The 22,459-nt window shown below is 45.9% G+C and overlaps 1 protein-coding gene across 1 annotated transcript in view; it reads right to left on the bottom strand.

Annotated features, from left to right (window-relative positions):
* The window catches only part of DNAH2 (dynein axonemal heavy chain 2), a 2,945,517-nt gene that overhangs the window by 1,975,786 nt on the left and 947,272 nt on the right, over positions 1–22,459 (bottom strand). Inside the window, exon 37 of the mRNA XM_085638712.1 lies at positions 19,092–19,281. Coding sequence (XP_085494838.1) covers positions 19,092–19,281 — 190 coding nt within the window. The remainder of the gene's footprint in view (positions 1–19,091; positions 19,282–22,459) is intronic.

Genomic DNA, 22,459 nt, shown 5'->3' with positions numbered 1-22,459 from the left:
TAAAGGTGAAACCTTACTGCATTCCGGCATGGTTGGACATAGGAAAGTCTTGGTCACTCTGGTAACACTCGTCAACGGTGGCGTCGATGGTGCAGATATAACCGGGAAGAAAATTGCATCGTCAACGGTGTTGTCAACTGTACAATTGCCAACGGAGTAGTCGTCAACAGAAGTGCAGTCGTAGTCGATGGGACACTCGTCGACGAGTCAGTCGTCGATGGGATCTTTGCCGACGGTACTTAGTCAACGGGGGAGCATCGACGGTCTTTGACAACTATGGGTTCTTGCAGTCGATGGGCTTATGGAGACTCTCGAAGATACCGAAGCCTGGATTGCCATTGCCAAGAAGTGTTTAGGTCCTTTGTCTTTTTTTGAGCTCTTGGTGTCCTGAAAAGGTTTATGGTGTTTCTTACCTTCTCCTGAGGAACTGTCTTTAGATCTGACCCTCTAATGAGATGTGGAAGATTCTTACTCTCCTCCTCCGAAGGTGTTTGGTGCTTTGTGGTTTTAAGTCACAGCAACAACCTTCCCTCTCTACTTTTGAGGGTTTTAGATGAAAAGGTGCAGCAAATTTTGCATTCACTCACCTCATGCCTTGGGTAAACGCAGCAAATACATATGGATCATGCACATGGACTCTTTTCTAGCAACAGGTACTACATGGGCAGAAAAGGCCTTTCTTATCAGACATGATGCCAAGATAAATAAGAATTGTAGAAAAACTGAATAGCACTCAGGGAGACTCCCTTCCAACCGGCGTGCGGGAAAAATCTGAGAGAATCTGCCTCTGCTGAGAGTGATCTAGAGGGTGCTGGCAGCTGGCTAGGTTCCAACATTAGGTCCTTTTTTAAAAAGGACAAAAATAGGCTACTATTAACACGGCTCAGGGCCATCATAGCCTAGGAAATTTTCTAAGCACTGCTTGAATATTTTACCGTGGGACTCCCATCTCGAAGACGGGGAATGATTCAGGCATGTGAATCTATGAAAGATACCCCAATACTGGATAACGCTTTGACTTATTTTTCTCATGGGACTACCCAGTCGACTTGAATCGAAACGACAATCATCAGGAGCAGCTGCATGAGCGGTCCTGGGACCTTCTGCGCAACCGGGATCAATAGCGCCACAGGGTTGTCCGACGTCAGGTTGCGAGGAGTTTGAGGGACCGTTCCGTCATCGCCTTGGGGTTGACGGCGCGGCAGTCCTCGCAGGTCTTGGAGTTGTGTTTCGCTCCAAGCACCAGATGCAAACCAAATGAGGATCTGTTACAGACATATGCCTGTGACAGGCACCACATGGTTTAAAGCCTGTTGGCTTCTTAGGGGACATCCCTAATACACCACCAGATCAAATCCTGACTGGCGCATAAAGAAAAGAACTGATGTCAGCGCGTTGGAGTCAATGCCGACGCAGACTACACTGATGCAAAGCTGAACACCATTCTGCAGCTAGAAGTTTTTAATCAGATAAAAAGGTTATATGTCCACCCATCCCGATTGGTTCTTACTCCATCGGGCTGTGGTAGAGGTTTGGCTATGGCAGTGATGGAGTAGTTACTGCCATAGCCTGCTTACAAATAAATCGGGTCAGCAGACAATTATGTTAATGGCATATTTACTCCATCGAGACAGTGTATGCATACCACCAACATCTAATTCAAGCCTGAATTCCACAAGGAACACACTTCATTGCAGTGGGATATTTAGGAATGGATATCACTGGCAACTGACTAAAGCCAGCAGTTGGGTGGAGAAAGTAGTACTCTACCCCGGTTTCTGAAGAAATTAAAAAATTATTAATATGTCCTAACCAGTCAGGTCTATTTTGTTGATTGATGGAATAGTTATGTACCAGTAGTCCTGGTTCTGCATCTTAGGAATCTTCATTGAAGTCATAAATGCTTGAATAATTCACCGCTGCATGTGCTGACCATGCAACATCTTTCTGTATAGTTTTCTTTCATGGAAACAACATCATAGAATGTCTTTATCCATGAGATCTTTTTCATGTGCTTATTTTTCTCTGAATTTTCAAAATAATTTAGGATCCATGTAAGTCCCTAGTAAATGGTACCCCTGGTACCTAGGGCATTGGGACTAAAGAGGATCCCTAAGGGCTGCAGCATTAATTGTGCCACACTAAGGGACCTCTCACCAAGCTCATGCAAAACTACCATTGCAGCCAGCGTGTCTTGGTGCAGAGAAAAATGAAGAGTCGACATGGCACACATCCTGTGTGTCGTGCCTGCAAAACACTACATGTGGGATAGGTCAATCACCCCTACACCAGGCCTTACAGCCCAAAGGCAGGGTGCACTATTCTGCATTTGTGGGCATAACTGTGTGAGTGGATATGTCCTTGTGCTATCCAAGTCAATTGTTAGATATTACAAGTGCACAGAGAATCCATACCAAATACATGGGATGATCACTCGTGAATAAGAGTTCCTCAGCTACATGATGGCTTCACTGTACTCCCAGATGTTTGGTACCAAACATCTCGTCTTAATAAACTCACACTGTTGCCAGTGATGGATTAGTTAAGAAATGCACCCACAGGACACCCTGGGGGTGCCCCCTGAAAACCTACCAACTACTAGTGTGTTGACTGACTGGTCTCGACCAGCTAGCCACCAAAGATGTGCTTCTGGCACTCTGAAGTGAGAGCCTTTACTGTCAGAGGCCTGGAACAAAGCCTGGTCTGGATGGAGGTGTTTACACTACCTCCCTGCAGGACCTGCATTCTAGGGCGGGAAGCTTCAAAGGCCTCACCGCCTTTGTTGGATGACCCTGGCCTCCCCAGATAGGGGAGATGCACACCCCCCTGTCCAGACCCCACTTTTGGCAGCAAGACAGGTGGGAAAATTAGTAGGATTAGGAGGTGTGTCCCACACCAAGCCAGCACCACCCCTAAGGTGGACTGGCTGATGTGGACACCACTGTTTCAGATTCCTCTTGTTCTGGGCGGATTAGCCATCTAGGGTCAGGGTTATGCCAACTTCCCACAGGATGTGGACATATAGAAGGTGTAGAAATCACAAAGGTAGGCAGCTTATTGGATACTACCTGTCACTCCCTGTAATACCCCTAAATTGAGTATTTAGTTGGCACCCCTGAACCCAAGAACTCAGATTTGATGGATCAAGAGAGGAAGGATGAAGAAGTGTCACTGCCTGGCAAGAACTGCATATGAACTGTGAAATTTCGGCATGAAACCCAGCCTGCTCACAACTCTCTCAACAATAGCCACAGAGTGACTCCTCCTGTGAGAAGTTGGCCTGGTATATGCTGTCCACTAATTATAGTGGGCACCTTGCACCAGTCCAAACAACCTTTTATTTATGATAGGCTAAAGACAACCTTTATTGAAAGCTATCCTAGTGGAAGCTATGGAGAGCAGCCTTCAGGCTAAGTCTTGAAGGAATGTAAAGCAGCTTGTTTTACCAGTCTATAATCTCTTGAATGGCTAAATGAAAGGCAACCACACCAGGTATATATATAAAATATATGTATTTATTTCTAAACACACCCTACTAGTCTCTTTATGAGGCTAAAGGTCAAAACACATAAGTTACACTTCAAATAGTACAGTAAAATAGCACAAATACACGTCAGGCCCTAGGGGCGAGCCAAACCATATACTAAAATAGTGGTGTAAGAACCACAACTTAACTAGACACAAGACCTAGAGCCTGCAGAATCGCTGGGACCCCAAGGAACCACCCAAGGTAGTGACACAGGGGACCCACGGGGGCCGTGTGCAGTGTGAGAACACAGCCATGAGCTCCTGTTAGCTTCTATGGGGAAAGTCGCCGTTAGATTTTGAAAGATTAGGGACACTTATAAACGCACTAAGACCAAACCCTTTTGGACTTAGGAAGTTCTAGGGTCAACACTCATGGAAACACCGGAGTACTCGAGTTACCTCACCCAGGGAAGCCGGATGCATAGGTGTCAAATGGTGTCAGGTCGCGTCGTCGGTTTCAATGGGAACTGGCAAAGAAGTACTGCTGCCGGGAAGATGCGAAGTGTCCAAAGAGATCCAAGCCTGGATCGAAGTCGAGAAGAATTTGAAAGCAGAGGGGACAGAGTCTGGGTCACTAGCCAGCGACCAGGGGCACGATAGGCGAATGCCCACCGAAGTCGGGTTATTTCAGGTGAAGCTTGACTCTTCAGCCACGAGGACCAGGAGGCGTCGAGGACGACCAGGAGCTAGATTCGAGCTGTCCCACGAAGGATGTCGAGTGCTGCAGCGTCGGTGCCCGGATTGGACACAACAAGCCTTGGCAACAGCAACCCACGCAGAAAGGAGAAAGATGCTTCGGTGCAGACCAGCAAGGTCTGAGGGACTCACCACGTGGTGGGGAGTCAGGGCACGTCTGGAGCAACCAGAGAAGCCCAAGGAAAATTGGAGTTGCCTTCACAGGGACCCACCAGTCGACGGACCAGGGATCGCGAAGGAGCCTCGAGCTGAAATGCAAGAAGGGGGTTCACGGAACACTCGTGGAGTGTAGGCTCACAATCTTTGGTGCAGATGGTGCTTGGGGCATGGGCTACACGTAACCCAAAGCACGACTTCGAGAGACGTCGAGAAGTCAATGCACTTGCAAATGTGCATGGTGACCAGGAGTTCCGGTTCCACGTTACTCACGAGGGCTGCGGGTCTCAGCTTTGCTGGGGACTCAGGTCGGTCTCTGAGAAGTCTGGAAATTCTCTTCCTGGGCTGCAAATACTTCAGAGTCTGGCGGGAGCTTCGGAGATGCAGACCAGCAAAATGCTTTGTTGGTGCCTGCCAAGCAGGGGAGTCACTCCGTGACCCCAAGAGAGATTTCTTCAGTCCTCTAGTCTTGAGTAGAGCGTCGAAGTTCCAGGATTCAGCTACAGAGTTTCGTCCAGGGATATCTAAAGTCCTGTTGCCAGGGGTTCCTTACTTATACCTAAGAAAGGGGATGCCATGCCATGGTCGCCGAAAAAACTGTTTATAAAGGCAGGGGATGTCCACGTAAATGGAATCACAAGTGGGGGCGTTGGAATAAGTATAGGGGGGAGATTTGTGTCTCTCCGACAGTTGAACTGAGGAGGGAAAGACTTCTGGTGTTGGAGGAGGATGTGGATGAGACCACGGCGCATGCTGTGGACAATCAGCACTAGTTATACTTTGGTTGAATTTCCTGACCCGAGAACATATAAGTGACCCACCTTGGATGGTCTTGTCATTGTTGAATTATGCTACCGTGGGCTTCTGCCGGATTAATGCTAAGTAAGATAATGCCGTACTCTCTTGAAAATCTTCTCCTAAGCTGTCAATGTACTGTCTTTATTGCTGCTTTTGTTTCTAATAAAAACTGTTTAAAAAAAAAAAGAAAGGGGATGGACTAACTCTAGGGACCCACCTATGGGAGGGTTTGGAAAGAGGGGTGGCTACACCCATTTCCTTTGTCCAGTTTCGCGACAGAGCAGGGGCTGGAAGCCCATGAACCGATTTGAGCTGGACTATGCACAGGGACACCAAATGTGCCCTCAGTGCAGGACTTCAAAGCACTCTGAGAGTGCTCCCACCCAGCCCCAATACACATAAGCCTGTCTGGGAGGTGGTTACAACTCCCTGTGACAGAAAACCTATTGTCCAGGCCTCCCCTGCCGGAGTTTCGGTCAGCAGCAGGAGGCCAGACCCGTGTATGTGGTTGCAGCATCCATTTTGTGATGCCAGGGCTGTTAAGTTGGTACCAGGTATACCGGTGCTGTCATGACTCTCCCTCTAGAAGGGTGAGATCATACTCCCACACCAGTTACTGGTGTGGGGTATGATTCCAAGGTGTTTGACACCAAACACGATATGTTTCCGTGCAGCCAGTACAAAGTTAGCATTTACCGTTGGGTTATAATGCACTTAAGAGTACATGGTAAGGCTGCAACACTGACAACCCCAGAGAAGAGATTCCGAAGGCTGCAGAGGGGCTCAACTCATGCCTGGGCACCCTCTCACATATAACCAAGCACCCTGCCTTCAGGATTGATAAGACCTGCCGTAGGGGTGACTGATAGGTTTCAATGTGCAGTGATAGGTGAGGTATAGTGAACCTATACCGCAGTAAGGGGTGCATGCACCACCTTACCCAGGCTGCAGTAGCAGACCTGTGGTGTCATTTTGGAGGGCTTTCCAGGGGTGGCACAATACATGCTTCAGCCCCTGGTAGGCCTCTGGGGTACCTATGCCCTGGGTACATAGTATACCATATACTAGGGACTCACAAGGGTACTCCCGAATCCAATCTGGAGTGTACCTAAAGTACATGGAATCAATTTAGAGAGGAAGCAGCTAGGCTGGGGTCCTGAATAGCAGGGCCCCAGCCAGACTAAAGTCGAAAAACAGTGAAACACCAGCAAAAAGTGGGGGTAACCATGTGAAGCAGATCCTACTCTCCTAAACCTCCTGCAAGCTGGAGATCTACCACAGCCTTGGGTAGCATGCCAGCACTTTGAAAATCGCCTATAATCTCCCTTGGAGTAGAGAGCTACTCTCTTGAAGTCTGAGAGCACCAAAGAACAGAGTCTGGTCCGCCACCTTGCAGTTCCCCAGCTCTACCGGCACCACAGACAACCAGGAAGAGGTACCCGTGCTCTGGAAGGTCGATCTGTCTCCCACCAAATGTGAAGACACCAGGACCCCCCTGAGCTGTGCAGCACCATTACCCGGGGCACCTTAATGGGTTGTAAGTCAAGGATCAAGCCAAAATGACTAACTTATTTCTTCTCTTTGCCTCTTTTTAAGAGAGGTGTGTTCCAGCTCCAAAGAAGAGGTTGCTCCAGCTTATCAACACATTGACAGAATAGAGTGATCAGTTGAAGATGATACTGCCCACACCTTTGACATGTGTGATGGTGAAATAGTCACTGTCTGCTCCTTTAACATCAACAGGGATGCTGTTAGCGGTGAACAGTGCATCTTTGACATTTACGTTGTCTGGGTCAACAGCATTTTTTTGAGAATTGATTTCAATCTGTGAACTTGAATAGCCGAACGCTGATGGCAAGTCATGTTCAAGGTGTTGTTGAAGTTTTGTGGAGCCATGCTTTGACAGTGAGCAAGTCTGAGCTGAGGCTCTCGACAGGGACATCATTGACCTTGGTTTCGGACTCTGATGACATCGGGAATGGTGATGTCGTCTTTCTTTGCTATTTCATCTTCTCTCCCTAGACCTCCATTTATGGTGATCCTTTTCAGATCCTTTCTATCCTCCTGTCATCATGTCTTCTAATATGAATATGCTTTTAACTCTGATTCCCTCCCTGTTTTTAAAGGTTCTTTTTGACATTTTCTTACAAATGTCACATTCAGCCACAGATTGTGAGGCAGGAAGACAAACCATGCATACACTGTGGGCATCAGTCACTGCTTTTTGTTAAATTGCACATTAGGAGCGCTTAGAAAAAAGGGATGACATTCTCACTGAAACAAATAAATCAAACACCCACAACTAATGTTAAACATAAACAGAAGATGGTAAAAGATGTTGCGTGCATCAGAAAAAAACATTTCCTGACAGAAATAAGGCAGATATTTGTGGTGAAATTCCCCCACAGGTGCTCTGAGGCCCTGCTCTCATGAGCTGGAAAAAGAGCTGGCTCTGGGCGGGCAGCTGTCAGTACAATGCACTCTGGAAAGGGGGTCTCCCAAGTTCTTAAAGGGACAGACTCCTTTTTAGGTCGAGCCTAGACAGTGCTTGCCATTACTTTTTATTTGTCTATGCTAGTGTCCTCTAGAAATCCTTGCTTGCTACTGGGCAATCCTTCCTCTTTTCCCTCCTTTGTGTTTCAGCCAAGTACTGTCTCCTTACGCTTGCAGTGTTTATGTATTTCTCTGGGGACTTTTTTTTATTATCTTGCTTGCTCATGTTCCAATGTGGACATATGACCAGAGCGCTTGGGCTGCATCTGTGCTGTAAATCATGTTCTTCACCCATTACATTTGCTATGCATGAGGGCGCTTGTTTCCGTTCCGCCATCGCCACCCAATGCGAATCGTAACCACAACTATTTACAATTAATTTCTGCCCACTGCCGATGCGCTGAGAAAATCTCTACCATTATGATTTGTAAGGAATATTCCCCCAATTTAAGATGGCGGGTGCTCGTCATGCGCAATGATATCATTAACGGCAAAAAGGGGTTTTATGTCTGACTGAGTGAGAGTTCCATTTGTATTTTAGGTGCATTAATAGAGGACTATTTAGGAAGAAGGCAGCAGATGTGTTCAAATGAGAATCGTTATTTCTCTGTTCAAACGTTAACTCAGCGTTGGTGTTTGGGAGCTCTGCAGTCAGAGGCAGACCCTGCTTCCAGCAAGTCATCCATATCGTCGTTGCTATGTAGGTTTTATTAGGTCTCGACCTTGCTATCGCGTAAGCGATCGCAAAGCGAGACTATAGAAAGCGGGTTTGAAAAGTGCTCCCAAAAAGCGGATTGCATGGCTAGCACGAGCACAATCACGCGCATTGTGCCGCCATGCAATCTGCCTTTTGGGAGCACTTCAAAGGGTCCGCTCCCCCGCCCCCAAGCGCGCGCGCGCGCCACGCTCCGCCGGGCTTGTCTTGTTTTTCATTTTTTTTAACTTTAAGCGCGAGGCGCGCGTGCGGCCAATGCTTGTTCTTCTGTTTCTTCTGCTGCATTGCCGTTTATTCATTCTTCTTTCTGCTGACTTGTGACCTTTTTTGTCTTCAGGCTCATGAGGTGTTATTAGTCTGAACTAACATAAGATTCACTAACTTAAGCTCGGGAAATGCTGCGATGGGAAGTAGGGGCATACAAGGACACTGCTTTTATCCTGGCTGCTTTGGGGTGAGAGGTCTCCCTGGCCTCATAAGGTTAATCTGCGTATTTCTGCAGTTGCGGAACAGAATACAAATAGCCCAACTCCTCCCCCACCACCCCCAACCACTGCTTGTGGAGAGCTCCTCGCCCATATCTCTTCTTTACATTCCAGGAAATACATTTTTAACCCCGGTGCTGAGCAGCAGAGCTGGGCCTGGCACAGCGCCCAGACCCGAGCTCACTTCCTTTGAGAGCAGACAGCAGCAGCGGCTTATTTCACCGGTCCCAGGACTAGGACATGATCCGCCCGGGACTCTCCGCTGCCACTGTAGTATCAAGCATTTGCAATGCAATAGGTCTTGCATTTGCGACACTCTGAGCTATTGCCATTGTAAATGACAATGAATAAAAGGCATTGTTCTTTACAATGCCAATAGGTCAGACTATCGCAAATGCGAAACCTATTGCATTGTAAATGCTAGTTTAGAAGGTAGCAGCATCTGTAATTTGAAACAATTAGCTTGTCTAGCGTTAGTTACGCTCTCGTATCGCCTCATGGATGGACTAATTTAATATTAACTTGTATGTATTTAGCGTAGAGAGGAGTCACGCATTGTACTACCACTTAGAATCCATAGCGGCAGTAAACCAAAGAAAAACATCCTTTGGCAGCTCACCCGTTGAGGTTATCATTGAACATTAACTGCCACAACTAGTTATGCTGCCTTTAGCTTTTAAAGAACACAACTTTTTTCCTCCGGATAAAGGATGCCACCTTTATGCAGCGCGGGCTGGTGACGTAGATGGACGCGAGTAAACCACACAAGGGCATTGTAGAGAAACCGCTCGAGGGAAGCCTTATGTAATTTGTGGTTTACAGGCTGTGTGAGTTGCACATTTGTTGATGTTCACAAAAGTGTTGCCTATGAAATTATGGGTTATTGTTTATTTGTAGTGCAGACTCTAAGACAACTTATGTACACTGAGTTAGAAAAGAAATCGGAACACTCGGGGAACGTCAGTAATCTGAAAAAACCTAAATGAACTGGTTGGTCTCAGCTCTGCAGTCTGTCAGATTTTGTCTGGCAGTGCTGACTTTAGATTCCAGGACTTGCACTTAATCACTCTAGATTCACAGGTTTGGATTTGCTTTTCAGTTGTGATTAATTCCAGTTTTGAGACGGTTAGAGGTTAATCAGAAAGAAAGTGAAATAGATTCCTCAGATTAATCTCTAATAATCAATTGTTCAAGTAGAAACCAGTTATGCATTTCACTAGTGGCAGTTAATTACATCATCATTTTGTGCTAGTTACAACAAACAAGCATTTTCAATGCAATAGGTCTCGCTTTTCGAAACTTTGACCTATTGGTATTGTGAATGACAATGCCTTTTATTATTGCAGGTTTTTTAAACACATCAATAAAAGGCAATTTCATTTACATTGCTAATAGCTCAAAATCTCGCAATTCCGAGACCTATTGCATTGCAAATCCCAACTTTTTTTTTTAGGGGGGTAAGGGGGAAGGTCGGTCTTCCGCCCCACTCCCTGACATCAGATTACCCGTTTCCCGAGTTTACAACTAAACACCGGTACTTTTCCAACTTGGTGCACAGTGTTTTACTGCTGTGAAGTGCTTTGATCTGTCAGCCCGTGTTGAATTAAGCACCCAGGGCAGTACTCTCATCTGTGGTGTAGCCATTTTGAATCCCAACAAAGCCAACGCACCCTTTCATCTTTCTGATGCGGATAAAAAGAGCAAAAGTGAGTTTGGAAAGAAGGCAAGCATGTTTATTTGCAGAGACGGCTGCCCTGCATACATCTGTGAAATATTGGTTAAAGGGGCCCTCGAGTTTACATTAAAAAAATGAACAGCAACAATAGGCTTCTGGAATGTTCTATTGTTTTGTGATGTCATCTGAGATTTAGAGATCTATTGTGACGTCATTCACTGTAAGGCTCTTTTAAAGGAAGGTGTTAGCGCTTACTGCAGATTACTTGATTCTAACAACTTCTTAACTATAAGAAAACTGGGGCGTGAAATCTTTATCCGAGGATTTGTTTACACTGGTGAATGACACAACTAGGTCAGTAAGATTAGAACGTACCTAGTTACTTGGGTAACTTGGTTACTGTTTACCTGTGGAAACAGTAACTAAGAGTGCGTATTGAAACGCTTTACATGAGCACCAGTTACATTACACAAGGGCACATTCATTCATGTGGAGATTATTTTAAATGATTTGCCCGGGATGTTGAGCCGACGTCAAGATTCAAACCAGGATACCGAGTTCCAGAGTTGGCAGCTTTGGTTGTTATGCCACATCCATATTGTCGCTCCCCGCTTGCACCTGCCTCTGAATGTTGCTCTTTCTCCCCTAGTTCAAGCTTGACAACCCCTCCCCACCCTCTTACCTCCGTCTTCCCTCACCCTTCAATAGAAGTATTCTTTGAAATAACGTCACTACCAAATCATTGCACATTAGTCATTTGCATACGCATGCGTGCACGCCTCTGCCTCCCTGCAGCTTCTCTTGTATAGCCCAGCATGGGTTACCTCGTATGGCATTCAGTGTTCTGCAGAGCTTATATATATATATTCAGGTACTCACTTTTTAGAGTACCGATTTCCTGAAAAGTGCCTGTAGTCTCCCATTAAATATACTTCCATAGTGCTGTGAGGTGCAGGTACTTTCAATTTCAAATTAAATCTGGTGAAAAATAATATATTTTATAACTACGCGTCTTACAATTTTTGTCGTGATACGTTTGCATTTTAAAAGCACTGTTTTGATTCTCCTACTCAAAGCACATTTTTATTTCCAAGCACCAAAGATGATCTCTCGAGGCCGAAAACGCAGCAGCACGCTGTTACTAGGAAATTGCAGCCTTGAGGGAAAGCGCAATGCTTTTAAAGTGAAACAATCAAGAAAACAAAACGCGAATACAAGCCAGCTGAGGATCAATTCCACATTAATTCCATCAAAGCCAAGGTGACAAAGCTTGCTGTCCTGAAAAGTCAAGTAAGGAAAACGCTGTCTCAATAGAGCGCTCCAGTAAAAATCTGTGGGTCACTTTAGACACTTTTTAAAAAAAAATTTTTTAATACTTACAACTTTCTTTTAATATACTTATATAACTCGCATTTTCAAGAAGTAGACTGTCATGTCTGTAGCGGAACCGGGCTTCAGCCATTCAGACCCAAAGCTTCAGTATGCCTTTGACTCAGTGTGCCTGCGTGTGTGATCATGTGCTTCGGTGCACCCGTGTGCCTCTATGTATTAGTGTCTGTCGCTCGGGGTGCGTGTGTTTCTCAGCATGTGCATGCATGTGTGCCAGTTTGTAGTGCAGTTTCTATGTATGTCTGTATGCGGGGGTCAACAGGGGGTAAAAAGACATTGTCATTTACAACGCCATTACTTTTCTTTTTAGAAGTTGGTCAGCATCTGTAAGGCATGTAAGTAACCAGATGTGAGACGTGCGTGTCAGGCTGACAGACCTCGTAAGGGGCTAATTATTGCATACTGCAGTTCCCCCCCCCCCTCATATGAAACGTGAAGGCACTGCTGTGCCGGCTGCTCCCTGCTGTTTTTCCTCATTATTGTTGATAGTGGAGGGCGCTCCCTGCAGAAAACGACAATGTGTGTCAAAAGCTAACATCGGGGAGCCAGTGTCCCACACCATGTAAACGGCAATTCATTTATGTTCTCAGTTCAAAGCATGGGACGGGCGCAATCTACTGGAGGATATGGAATCTGTTTTTTTCTGTGAACTTTGATTTGACAAGCATTGTAGAGGGTTTAATCTTTATTAAAACTCAAATGACACATCTGAAGGCATGCAGTGTTGCAAAACCTCACTTGGCTGGTAAATCAGAATATTGGTTCGATTTTTACGTGAAATTGATTTGCGCTCCCTCTTTATGCGTCTGTGACCTGCTCTTCACTTCTTTCTCTTTCTCACACAGTCTTTCTGCTCCCCTGTCTATTTCAAGCTCATTCACCACTTCGTGCACAAACTTCCTATGCCTCTCTATCTTCCTTTCTATCTATTCTCTGCAGCTCTCAATCCATCTATCCACCACATAATTCAACTATACAAATACACTAACCGCCACACAATTCCACAACTAACAATTCCAATGTAACCCACATAATTTGACTCCACACCATATACATCCACTCCAATCCAAAACACAAAAGTAAAAAACATTGTCATTTACCACGGCAATAGCTCTAACTCTCACAAATGCGAGACCTATTGCATTGCAAATGCTTGTTTAAGAAGCTGACTCATGCTACCACCGGGCCTGCACTACAACATCAGGGGGTGTGCCTTTCATGCTTAGCCACAGTTCCTGAGTCACCCTTGAGTCCTAGGGTGGATGGAACCCCGGGATGTGTGTGCGCGCACCTGCCATGTTTCGCCTGTTGTTCCTCAACCTAGAGGCACTATGTACCTTCTGGCCAGGGAACATGGACATGGGTGCAAGCAACTTTCCGACTCCATCAGCTGCTGGCCTGTGCCCTGGTAGGGGCAGGGATGCTTCCTGTATTTCGCCTATGGCAGTAACCTGCTGAGGGAGAAGATCCTGCTCAGAAATCCGCCTGCCACCTTCTACAGCACAGGGAGGCTGCAGGCACACTCCTGTGTTATCAAAAGAGTAACCTTGGTATATCTCTCAAATGGGGCTGGGGCAGGATAGCCAGAGAGAATGTCTCGGTTCTGCTTAACTCGTACCATCCCTTCATCACCATAGCAGCCATCTGATCTCTTGCCAAGTGACCCTGTCTCTACTCCTGGCTTTTAAACCAAGGGCATGTTGCATGCTGGGAGTGTTAGTTCAGCCTCTAGCACAATTAACATAAGCTCAACAGCATCAGCATGCAGAGTGTTGTTTGCTGAACACCCTGGTCTAGCACAAGGTGCCACACAGTGCTTAATTTGCAGATCAGAGCGCCGTTCCCAAAACTCTGTTCAGAAGCCCGCGTCCATTGCAATTAAATGTTGCACGCTGAATACCAGGCTGGTGGTCCTCTTTAATCCATCATACAACTCCTGTCCCTTTATCGCACTTGTTCAGGTCTCTGCTTTCTCCCTTTGTGACAGGTTTCCTTTTTTGTCTTCCTCCCTGTTTCCGCTTTGTATTTTAGGTATCGCCTACGCAGCGTGCATGCGCTGCTTAGGGGGGCCTTTAGCCGTCGCTTTGCTCTTTTTGAAGCACACACTCGTGCTTGTGGCGTATCCACCTTGCGGGAGCGCGCAGGGGCACGCCACAAGCACGAGTATGTGCTTTGAAAATGAGCAGACTGCGCGCGCATGCACGCACCACTCCCGGGCTCTCCTCCTGCTCACATTGACTATATTGGGGTGGGGGGCGGCGCTCAGCCTAAATACATTCTTCCCTATAACGCAGTCAATGGCTTTAACTATTTTCAAACCACAAAAGAAAATGGCTGAAACCTTGAAGGTTTTTGTGCTTGCTGCCATTTCCAATTTTTTAAAGTGTAACAGCGACAGTCTGATATTGTTAAGTTATTCCTCATTTCCATCGCTTTTCTGGCATCTCCGCTTCCACCGCTTGGGTTTCTCTATCCCTTTGCATACCCCAACGACTGCCCCACGCCCTTACTAAATGTTGCTTTCGCGTTCATTTTTTTGGGTGTCTCCTGCTGACCCTTGTACCTGTCCCCATAGCTTCTGTTCCCACCCCGCTCATTTGAAAAGAAAATCGCTTGCGGGCTGCAGCTGGCTCGTGCTATTTCTCAACATTTGCGGCATGTTTATTTCCCTGTATAGACTAATACTCGCAGGAAAGGTGTAACAGTAAGTAACGCTATTTCTGTAACAGCATAAGGTCTCTGAACATCACAAGGCATTAAATTCCTCCAGCCTACAGTTCTGTAAGCAGGTACCCCATGTCCCTACTGATTCATACAATGATTGCAGAGAATTTTGAAGCACAACGTTTAACGCGATTAACACCATAGTGGAGGTAATGGCTGTCAGCAAGCTGCATATTAGATCTCGCTTGTCTGTGGAAGACCTGGTGACCTTGCAGCGGGCCTAGCGCCTGCCCATCGCTTAAATCCGTCTTTATTGTCGCACATTGGCTTGCTTTTTATTCATTGCCTGGTATAGCTTTGACTTCCTATTCTACCCTCTCTCCCTTGGTGGCACGGCCTTATTACTTGTGCCTTTCCACTGCTTACTTGAACTGCTTTTTTCCCTTTTGGTTAAGCAGTCCATGAGTGCTTGAGTTGCAGCAGTCTCGCATGTCTCTTCCTAGCAGTGCTCTTGCAGTCACCTTTGCTTGTCACTGCTTCCTGTGGTGTGCTTGCGTGCCTACCCCACACCTCACTGCCTTATATCCCTCTGTACCCCAAACCTTGCGTTCACTGCCTTATATCCCTCTGTACCCCACACCTCGCACTCACTGCCACAACATATCCCTCTGTACCCCACACCTCGTGCTCACTGCCACAACAGATCCCTCTGTACCCCACACCTCGTGCTCACTGCCACAACATATCCCTCTGTACCCCACATCTCACACTCACTGCCACATAACCCTCTGTATCCCACTCATCACACTCACTGCCTGATCGCTCACTTTACCCTGCTATTCATCTTCAACATGTTCTCTCCCCTTCCACTCGTTCTACCTCTTTTCATCCCCTTACTTCTTTTAGTACCTTACTCCTTTCTCAATACCTCTACTCCTATTCCTCTTCAGTAACATCTCTCTGACACATCTCTGCACTTCCTTTATATCATAGCACCCCTCTACCTCACCTGTCTACCTCAGTCTTTATTATTCCCTCTTCCTCAACTGTCTCTACCTGTCTCTGACACACCTCTCCCTCTCTCTACCTGGCCCTCTCTCGTTCTACGACTGCGTTATTCTCCCCTCTCCATCTGAAATGAACAACCAACTCAGTGCTCTTCTTTCTCTTAATAACTCCCTGGACCCATCGCAATATGGGTTCAGAGGCTTTCATAGCACTGAGTTGGCTTTGCTAAAGTCCACAGAGGAAATCAGAGAGGCCGTTGATAGGGGAGGAAATGCTGTACTAAAGTTATTGGACCTATCCGCGGCCTTTGACACGGTCCATCACAAGGTTTTGATGGACCAGTTGTCTGAAATTGGGGTAAAGGGTTCCGCTTGGAAACTGTTACAATCTTTTCTGTCGGACAGATCGCAACTGTAGACCTAGACGGTAACACATCGGAACCTTTCTCACTTCCTTGCAGGGTGCCACAGGGCTTGGCTCTGAGCCCAACGCTTTTTAATATTTACTTGGCGCCTCTGGCTGGAGTCATCAGGTCCTTTGGCTTCCAGCTCACCTCTTACACTGACGACACACAAATTGTGTTGTTGCTGACAGAGGGAGCGGAAAAGGAGTCTGGGGATCGCTTCCATGACTGTATGAGTGCTATTTCGGTCTGGATGTCCTCCAATTGTCTAAAACTCAATTCCTCCAAGACCGAGGTCCTAAAATTTGGCAACAATCCTCGGGTGTGGACACCGGAGTGGTGGCCGGAGGACCTTAGCCTATGTCCAGTACCCACAAGAAAAGCCAAAAACCTCAGAATTTTGATGGCTAACAAACTTACTATGGGGGACCAAGTAAGTATGGTGACCTCAGCCTGCTTTATGGTTCTCAGAATAATCAGGAAAATTAAGTTCTTCCTTACTGAGAGCAACCTTAAGACAGTGGTGACGGCACTTATAATGTCGCGTCTGGACTATTGCAATAGCCTATACCTTAATGTTCAAAAACAACATATGAACAGGTTGCAATTGGTCCAGAACGCAGCGGCTAGAATGCTGTCTGGTACACCAAAGTTCGTCTCCGTCAAGGGAGAACTCAAGAAACTGCATTGGCTCCCAGTAAAGCTAAGAACACGCTTTAAGGCATTGTGTATTGTCTTTAAGGCTCTTAATGGAACAGGACCTGAGTTTCTCAGACGTAAACTTCAATGGTATGTTCCAGGTAGACTATTACGGTCAACTGGGGCCAAACAAGTGCAAGTCGCCTCATTAAAAAAAAACAATTGGGGAGGTAGAAGCTTTATTCTCTGCGCTTCTAGAACTTGGAATGAGCTCCCTTTTCAGCTTAGAAATGCCCCAGATCTCCTCTCCTTTCGTAAGGGCCTGAAGACATGGCTCTTTTCTCATTAGTATGCTTTCAGCTTCTCTAGGTAATCAGTACTTCGCGCCAGGACACCCAAGGGTAATCGTGCGCTCTATAAGTATAAATAACATAACATAACATCTTTGATTTACCTGTCTCTGCACCTGAATCTTTTTCTTCTACACCTCACTTCTTTGTCTACCCTTCACCCCTCGCTACCCTTCTGTTTGCCTCACTACGGTCTTTACCCGACCCACCTTTCAGTGCCTCTTCCCATTTCGCCTCCCTCCCTCACAGCGCTCTCCTAGCATGCATCTGTTTCTCCCCTCACCACCATGCCTGCCTCTACCCCTCCTTATCTTTCTAACCAGCCTACCTTTCTACCTTCCTGTTATTCCTGGTAGTGAACCTTTCATTTCACGCCTCCGGTTGTATTACCTACGCATTCAAATTGAGTAGCTCATTGCTGTGCTCCCAACCCGACATCGAGACCCAGTCCCCTAGCCTCTCAACATGCCCAGATATAACAACAACCATTGGCATAGCCAATAGGTCTCGCCTTCGGGACCTGCTGCATAACTAAATACTTATAAGGTCCCAAAGGCGAGACCTATTGGCTATGCCAATGCTTGTTTTCTGTATCTTGCTCTGGTCCCCAAAAGTAAGTGCCGGTGACTACACGAGAGCACGGAAATTAACATGGTCATTTATCATAAGAAACAACCTGTGCAGCGATCCCTCCTTTCTCAAGCAGTGGCAGTCGCTCGTGGTTTTCTTCTCCTACACAGCGCATGTACGGTTTACACATCACAGGTAGGACAGTTAATCTGATATATGTCTGTTTCTTGATTCCTCAACTCGGCAGTGTTGCGACTACTGCAGAGCCCTCAAATTTCATGACTCAATGCATGGGTGGATGCTACAATCTAGATTGTTATAACTACAATTGCAATAGGCAAAAACATATATATAATTACACTACACATAATACCACTCAGCACACCTTCATTCAACTCCACATAATAACACTCTACTCGCTACTACATAAATGCACCCCACATAAAACCGATCTATACCATACAGCAACAATTCACATAAATACACTTCACAACATGCCATATAATTCCGGACACAATAATTTCACTCAACGCCACACAGTTAAGCACCACACAAATCAACTCACCACGTTTCCATTACGCACCACATAATTCAACAAGAAACCACATAATATAAAACACAATTACATAACACACCACATGCATACAATCTACACCACATAATTACATATCACACCACAATATTCTACAGCACACCACATAATTAAACTCTACTGCATAACATTCCACAACACAAAATACTATACCACATAACTACTCTCCATAACACAGAATCCCACTACACATAATTGCTATACACTAAATACCACATAATTACTATACACATAATTCCACTACACACCACATACATCAACTCCACTCCAAAACACATAAGTAAAACATATTTACAACGCCAATAGCTCAAACTCGCAAATGCAAGACATATTGCATTGCAAATGCTTGTTTCTCCCTGTTTTCAATGTAAGCCTGCATTTGGATCCTGCAATGCAGTTCTATGATGTTAATCCAGAGAATTATTGTAAACATTCAGAGCAAAATGAGGCCTCCGTTAGGCTTCCATTGCATGGATGTGAATATGATCCAGTGGATAAAGACATGATATGATGCTGTTTGCATGGAAGGAAACAATACAATTAATTTCCCTTTGGTCCACGCACACAGTGGGGAGTTGACTATCACCTAAGACCCTACAGATCTAAAATGAAGGGTCAAGGCAAGAGGCTAATGAGGAAAGTGTGGTAACTGCACAGTCCAGCCTTCCAGCAGAAGTGAGGGTAAATCCAGTCATACATTTCTCCAAGTGCTTGGGCAGAAACCAGTAAGAAATGGTAGCCGAAAGACAAGGTAGAGCTGGAGAATGAGGGGTGTCTGCTTTCACAGCAGGGAGGGAAATGGGCACCTAGATGGGTCTGGAGCTCCATATTTACAATCAAAATGTAAGCATGCATGTAACATGAAATGACACCAACTACTTCTAAATTTCACTCACATGTAGAATGAGCACAGGTCCTCATCCTCCTTACCTGAGCCAGACCACAATACATGCGTCCCATGGACCTGTAGTCCAGTCCTTCCGAGCAGTTCACAACTATGACATACATCCCCAGGGCCTTCCCCAAGTCCTTCACTGTTTCTGTTTTTCCTGTTCCTGCAGGCCCTTTGGGGGAGCCTCCCCGGTGCAGGTGCAAAGCTGTAGTAAGCGTCATGTAGCATCTGTTGGGAGAGACAGAAGAGCTTCAGCATCACGAGAGCTGAAAATGTTCACCTTTCAACCACTAATCATCAGACACTGTGAAAAACATCCCTGAAGACTGTAAGGAACTTTGGAGTTTATGGACACATGTACCAAACTTCAGGTGCTTCACCTGGCCACCAAGCACCAGTCTGAATTGTGTCTGCAAAGATTTGAATGGCTAGTGCAGCATGCTCTCTGACACTGCCTCATGTGAGGAATTAGCTGGTATATACTTCAGTGCAGTGCCACAGCTAGAAGTGGAGCTAACAGGTATTGTGCGTATGAATACCAACCTCTTCCCACATGAAAAATCACCTTTGCGTACAGTCATCTCTATCAGCCCCACTCACCATGACACCATTAGGGCCAGATGTACAAAACCGTTTTTGCGGCATGTAACATGCTCAAAGGGCCATGTTACAGGCACGTTAAAAGCAGCAACTGTTTTTTAACATATTCTATCCTTGTGTCTTCAAAAATAAGTACTACAAATCTGTTAAGTACAGTAGCCTACCAACTTGTGGTCAAAGATCATGCAACGTCACTCCAAGTGATATCATAAAGGGTCAATGAATGCTGGATTTCACCTTCACTACCTCCAGAAAGCTGTTGCTATGGCTCTATGGGAAGATGTGTGTGAGATGTTGGGTTGCTGGTTGAGTGGGGTGTTAACCTTGCGCAAGCAACAGCCACAATCCTTTTAAGGGTGAAACACAAAAGTTACTACATTAACCTGTGTTTAACCCTATAGTAGCTTGGCACAAAAGCAGTCAGTCTTAACTTAGAGGCAATGTGTAAAGCATTTATGCAGCACACAAACATTACTAAAGCTGACAAGACCAGTAAAATCCCACACCAATTTAGAAAAATAGAGTAACTTTTATTAAATTACTGGACACCAAAGTGACAAAAATACAATCAGTAGAACCAAAGTTATTATTTTTTTACGTTTAAAGTAAAAACTAGCAGCTTAATGACCAAAGCACCAACCGCGGTCGTTTAGGCGTGAGGGACCAGGTCAAAGTAAAAAAAAATATGGCTGACAGTGTTGCAGTGCAGGTCGGATGCAAGAAGTGGATTGGGCCCAGTCAGTGCTTGCCATTGAGCTTAAAAGAAATTTCAGCAAAAATTGCCTGAGAAGGTAAAGTTTAGTTGGGAAAGGCTGCAGGCAGTGGCCGTGGAGGTGGCTTCATCATCGGGGAGCCACTGGACAAAGTTGCGATGAAGATTTCTATATTCGGACTTAGTAGTGCTTCAATTTGAGCCGGTGGTTTCCAGTGCTTGGCACCCGTACTTATTCGGCAGCGCTGGCACTTATGACAGTCTGTCACATGGTGGGCTGTTTGTCTAATTTAGAGTGAGCAAAACAACAGTTGTTTACCAATTCAAAATACATTAAAAATGACTATTATCTGCCGCTCGTGCTAATCTCATAGCATTGGGGGCCTGCAAAAGTCTGAATTGTCACACTTGTAGGAGTGTGATGGTTAGTAGCTGGTTTGGTACTGCCATTGGTAGCGCTAGCAGGGGCAATGGGTGGTGTAGGTTGCAGAGGCCTCCTGATGAGGGCCCTGGCACAGAATTATTTTTACAAATTAAGCACTGGAACTTAGTCTCTTTTTTGGAAGTTGAAAACCTCCAGCAGGACAAAGCAACAAGCTGTAGCCGACGAGGGCATCACTAGGCCAGATACTCCTTCTGCGAATGACCCCTGAAAAGGATATATCACTGTGGAGAACAACATAGGGGGAGCTGCCACTAAGCCAGGCCGACCAGTGGTGCACCTTGGGAGGATCGACGAGCAGGTAGGTCCCAGTCTCCTCTGAGCACCTTTTGGCAGACACGTTTCTAAATCCCAAGTTTTGGGATTTTGGCTACCTGGGCAACTTTAACACCACTTCAGGACTGAAGGGGCACCACTTGGATGATCAGGACTCACTCAGGCTGAGTCCAGGTATATGATCAAGATGGTTGGAGCCTCTACTGTCCCTGAGTGGAACAGGGCTCAAGCAGCAGGGCAGGCCTATGAGGGACTTCATAGGCAGAAAACCATTGTCTATATAATCTCCCACCACCTAACTGGGCACCAGGTATAGTGGTATACGGACCCTCACCTCTCCACGGGACACCGAGGTATGCTGCCACCATCACTGCTGGATTCTGAAGCCTGCCTGGCCTTGAGCTCTTTTCATGCTTCAGCAATAGTTTTCTTTCAGCCAAGACCCTCTCAGCTTCAGCGTTTTCTTTGGATAGGGCCTCAACATTTCTTTCTTCTGCTTCCAGTTTCATCTTGACCAGCTGTAGTTTGAGCTCCCTATCCGTCTTCCAGTCCTCCAGCTCCTCTGAGGATAAATCCCGGGCAGACAAACTGCTTTCAGCTGGCTCATGAGGCTCCTCTGGAGTTGTGCTCCTCCTGCAGCTCAGGACTCATTTCTGGGCCCTCCACCTCCTCTTCATCCAAATTCATCCTCTCTCCTCCCCCGAGGTGTCCTTCTCTGGTGTGGCCTGCAACCTATTGACCTAGTCATAAGCTCTGAGGGCTTTCTAGGGTCCAACTTTGTGGTATTCTTGCCTGCTTCAGCCCCCTTGCAGATCCTCTGCAGCTCAGCCCTGGTGAGGGTGTCAATGTTGAGAAGCCCCATCTCCATGGAAAATAGAGAGGTAGGGTACTAAATTTAGAAAAAAGGATAAAACAGCCAATTGAAAACTAAGGGGAATCTTTAAAAAAGTCCACTTGGATGTCTAATCATTTATATGTGATTTTTGTGTTGCACAAATCACCGTATGGTACAGCACAAAAACAAGTACTGGATCTAACCACTGAACACCGTTGTGAGATATCGGGTTGTTGAATGAGTGGACTGTTAACCCTGCTCAAGCAACAGCCACAATCTGTGTCAGGCTGAACCACAAAAGTCACTAAATTAACTGGTGCTTAACTCTCTGGTAGCTTGGAACAAAAACAGTCAGGATTAACTTGAAGGCAATGTGTAATGCATTTATGCAGTTCACAAAAAGTAATAAAGTGAAAACACAATATCAGAAAAATCCCACACCGATTTGGAACAAAAGAGTACATTTTTCTAAATTATTTGGCACTAAAATGACAGAAATACAAGAAGTAGAACTGGAGTTATGACTTTTTAAAATGTAAGG

This window comes from Triturus cristatus, chromosome 12, assembly GCF_964204655.1.
Source record: "Triturus cristatus chromosome 12, aTriCri1.1, whole genome shotgun sequence".
In the NCBI taxonomy this organism is placed as follows: domain Eukaryota; kingdom Metazoa; phylum Chordata; class Amphibia; order Caudata; family Salamandridae; genus Triturus; species Triturus cristatus.
This window is presented reverse-complemented; position numbering and strand designations above follow the sequence as displayed.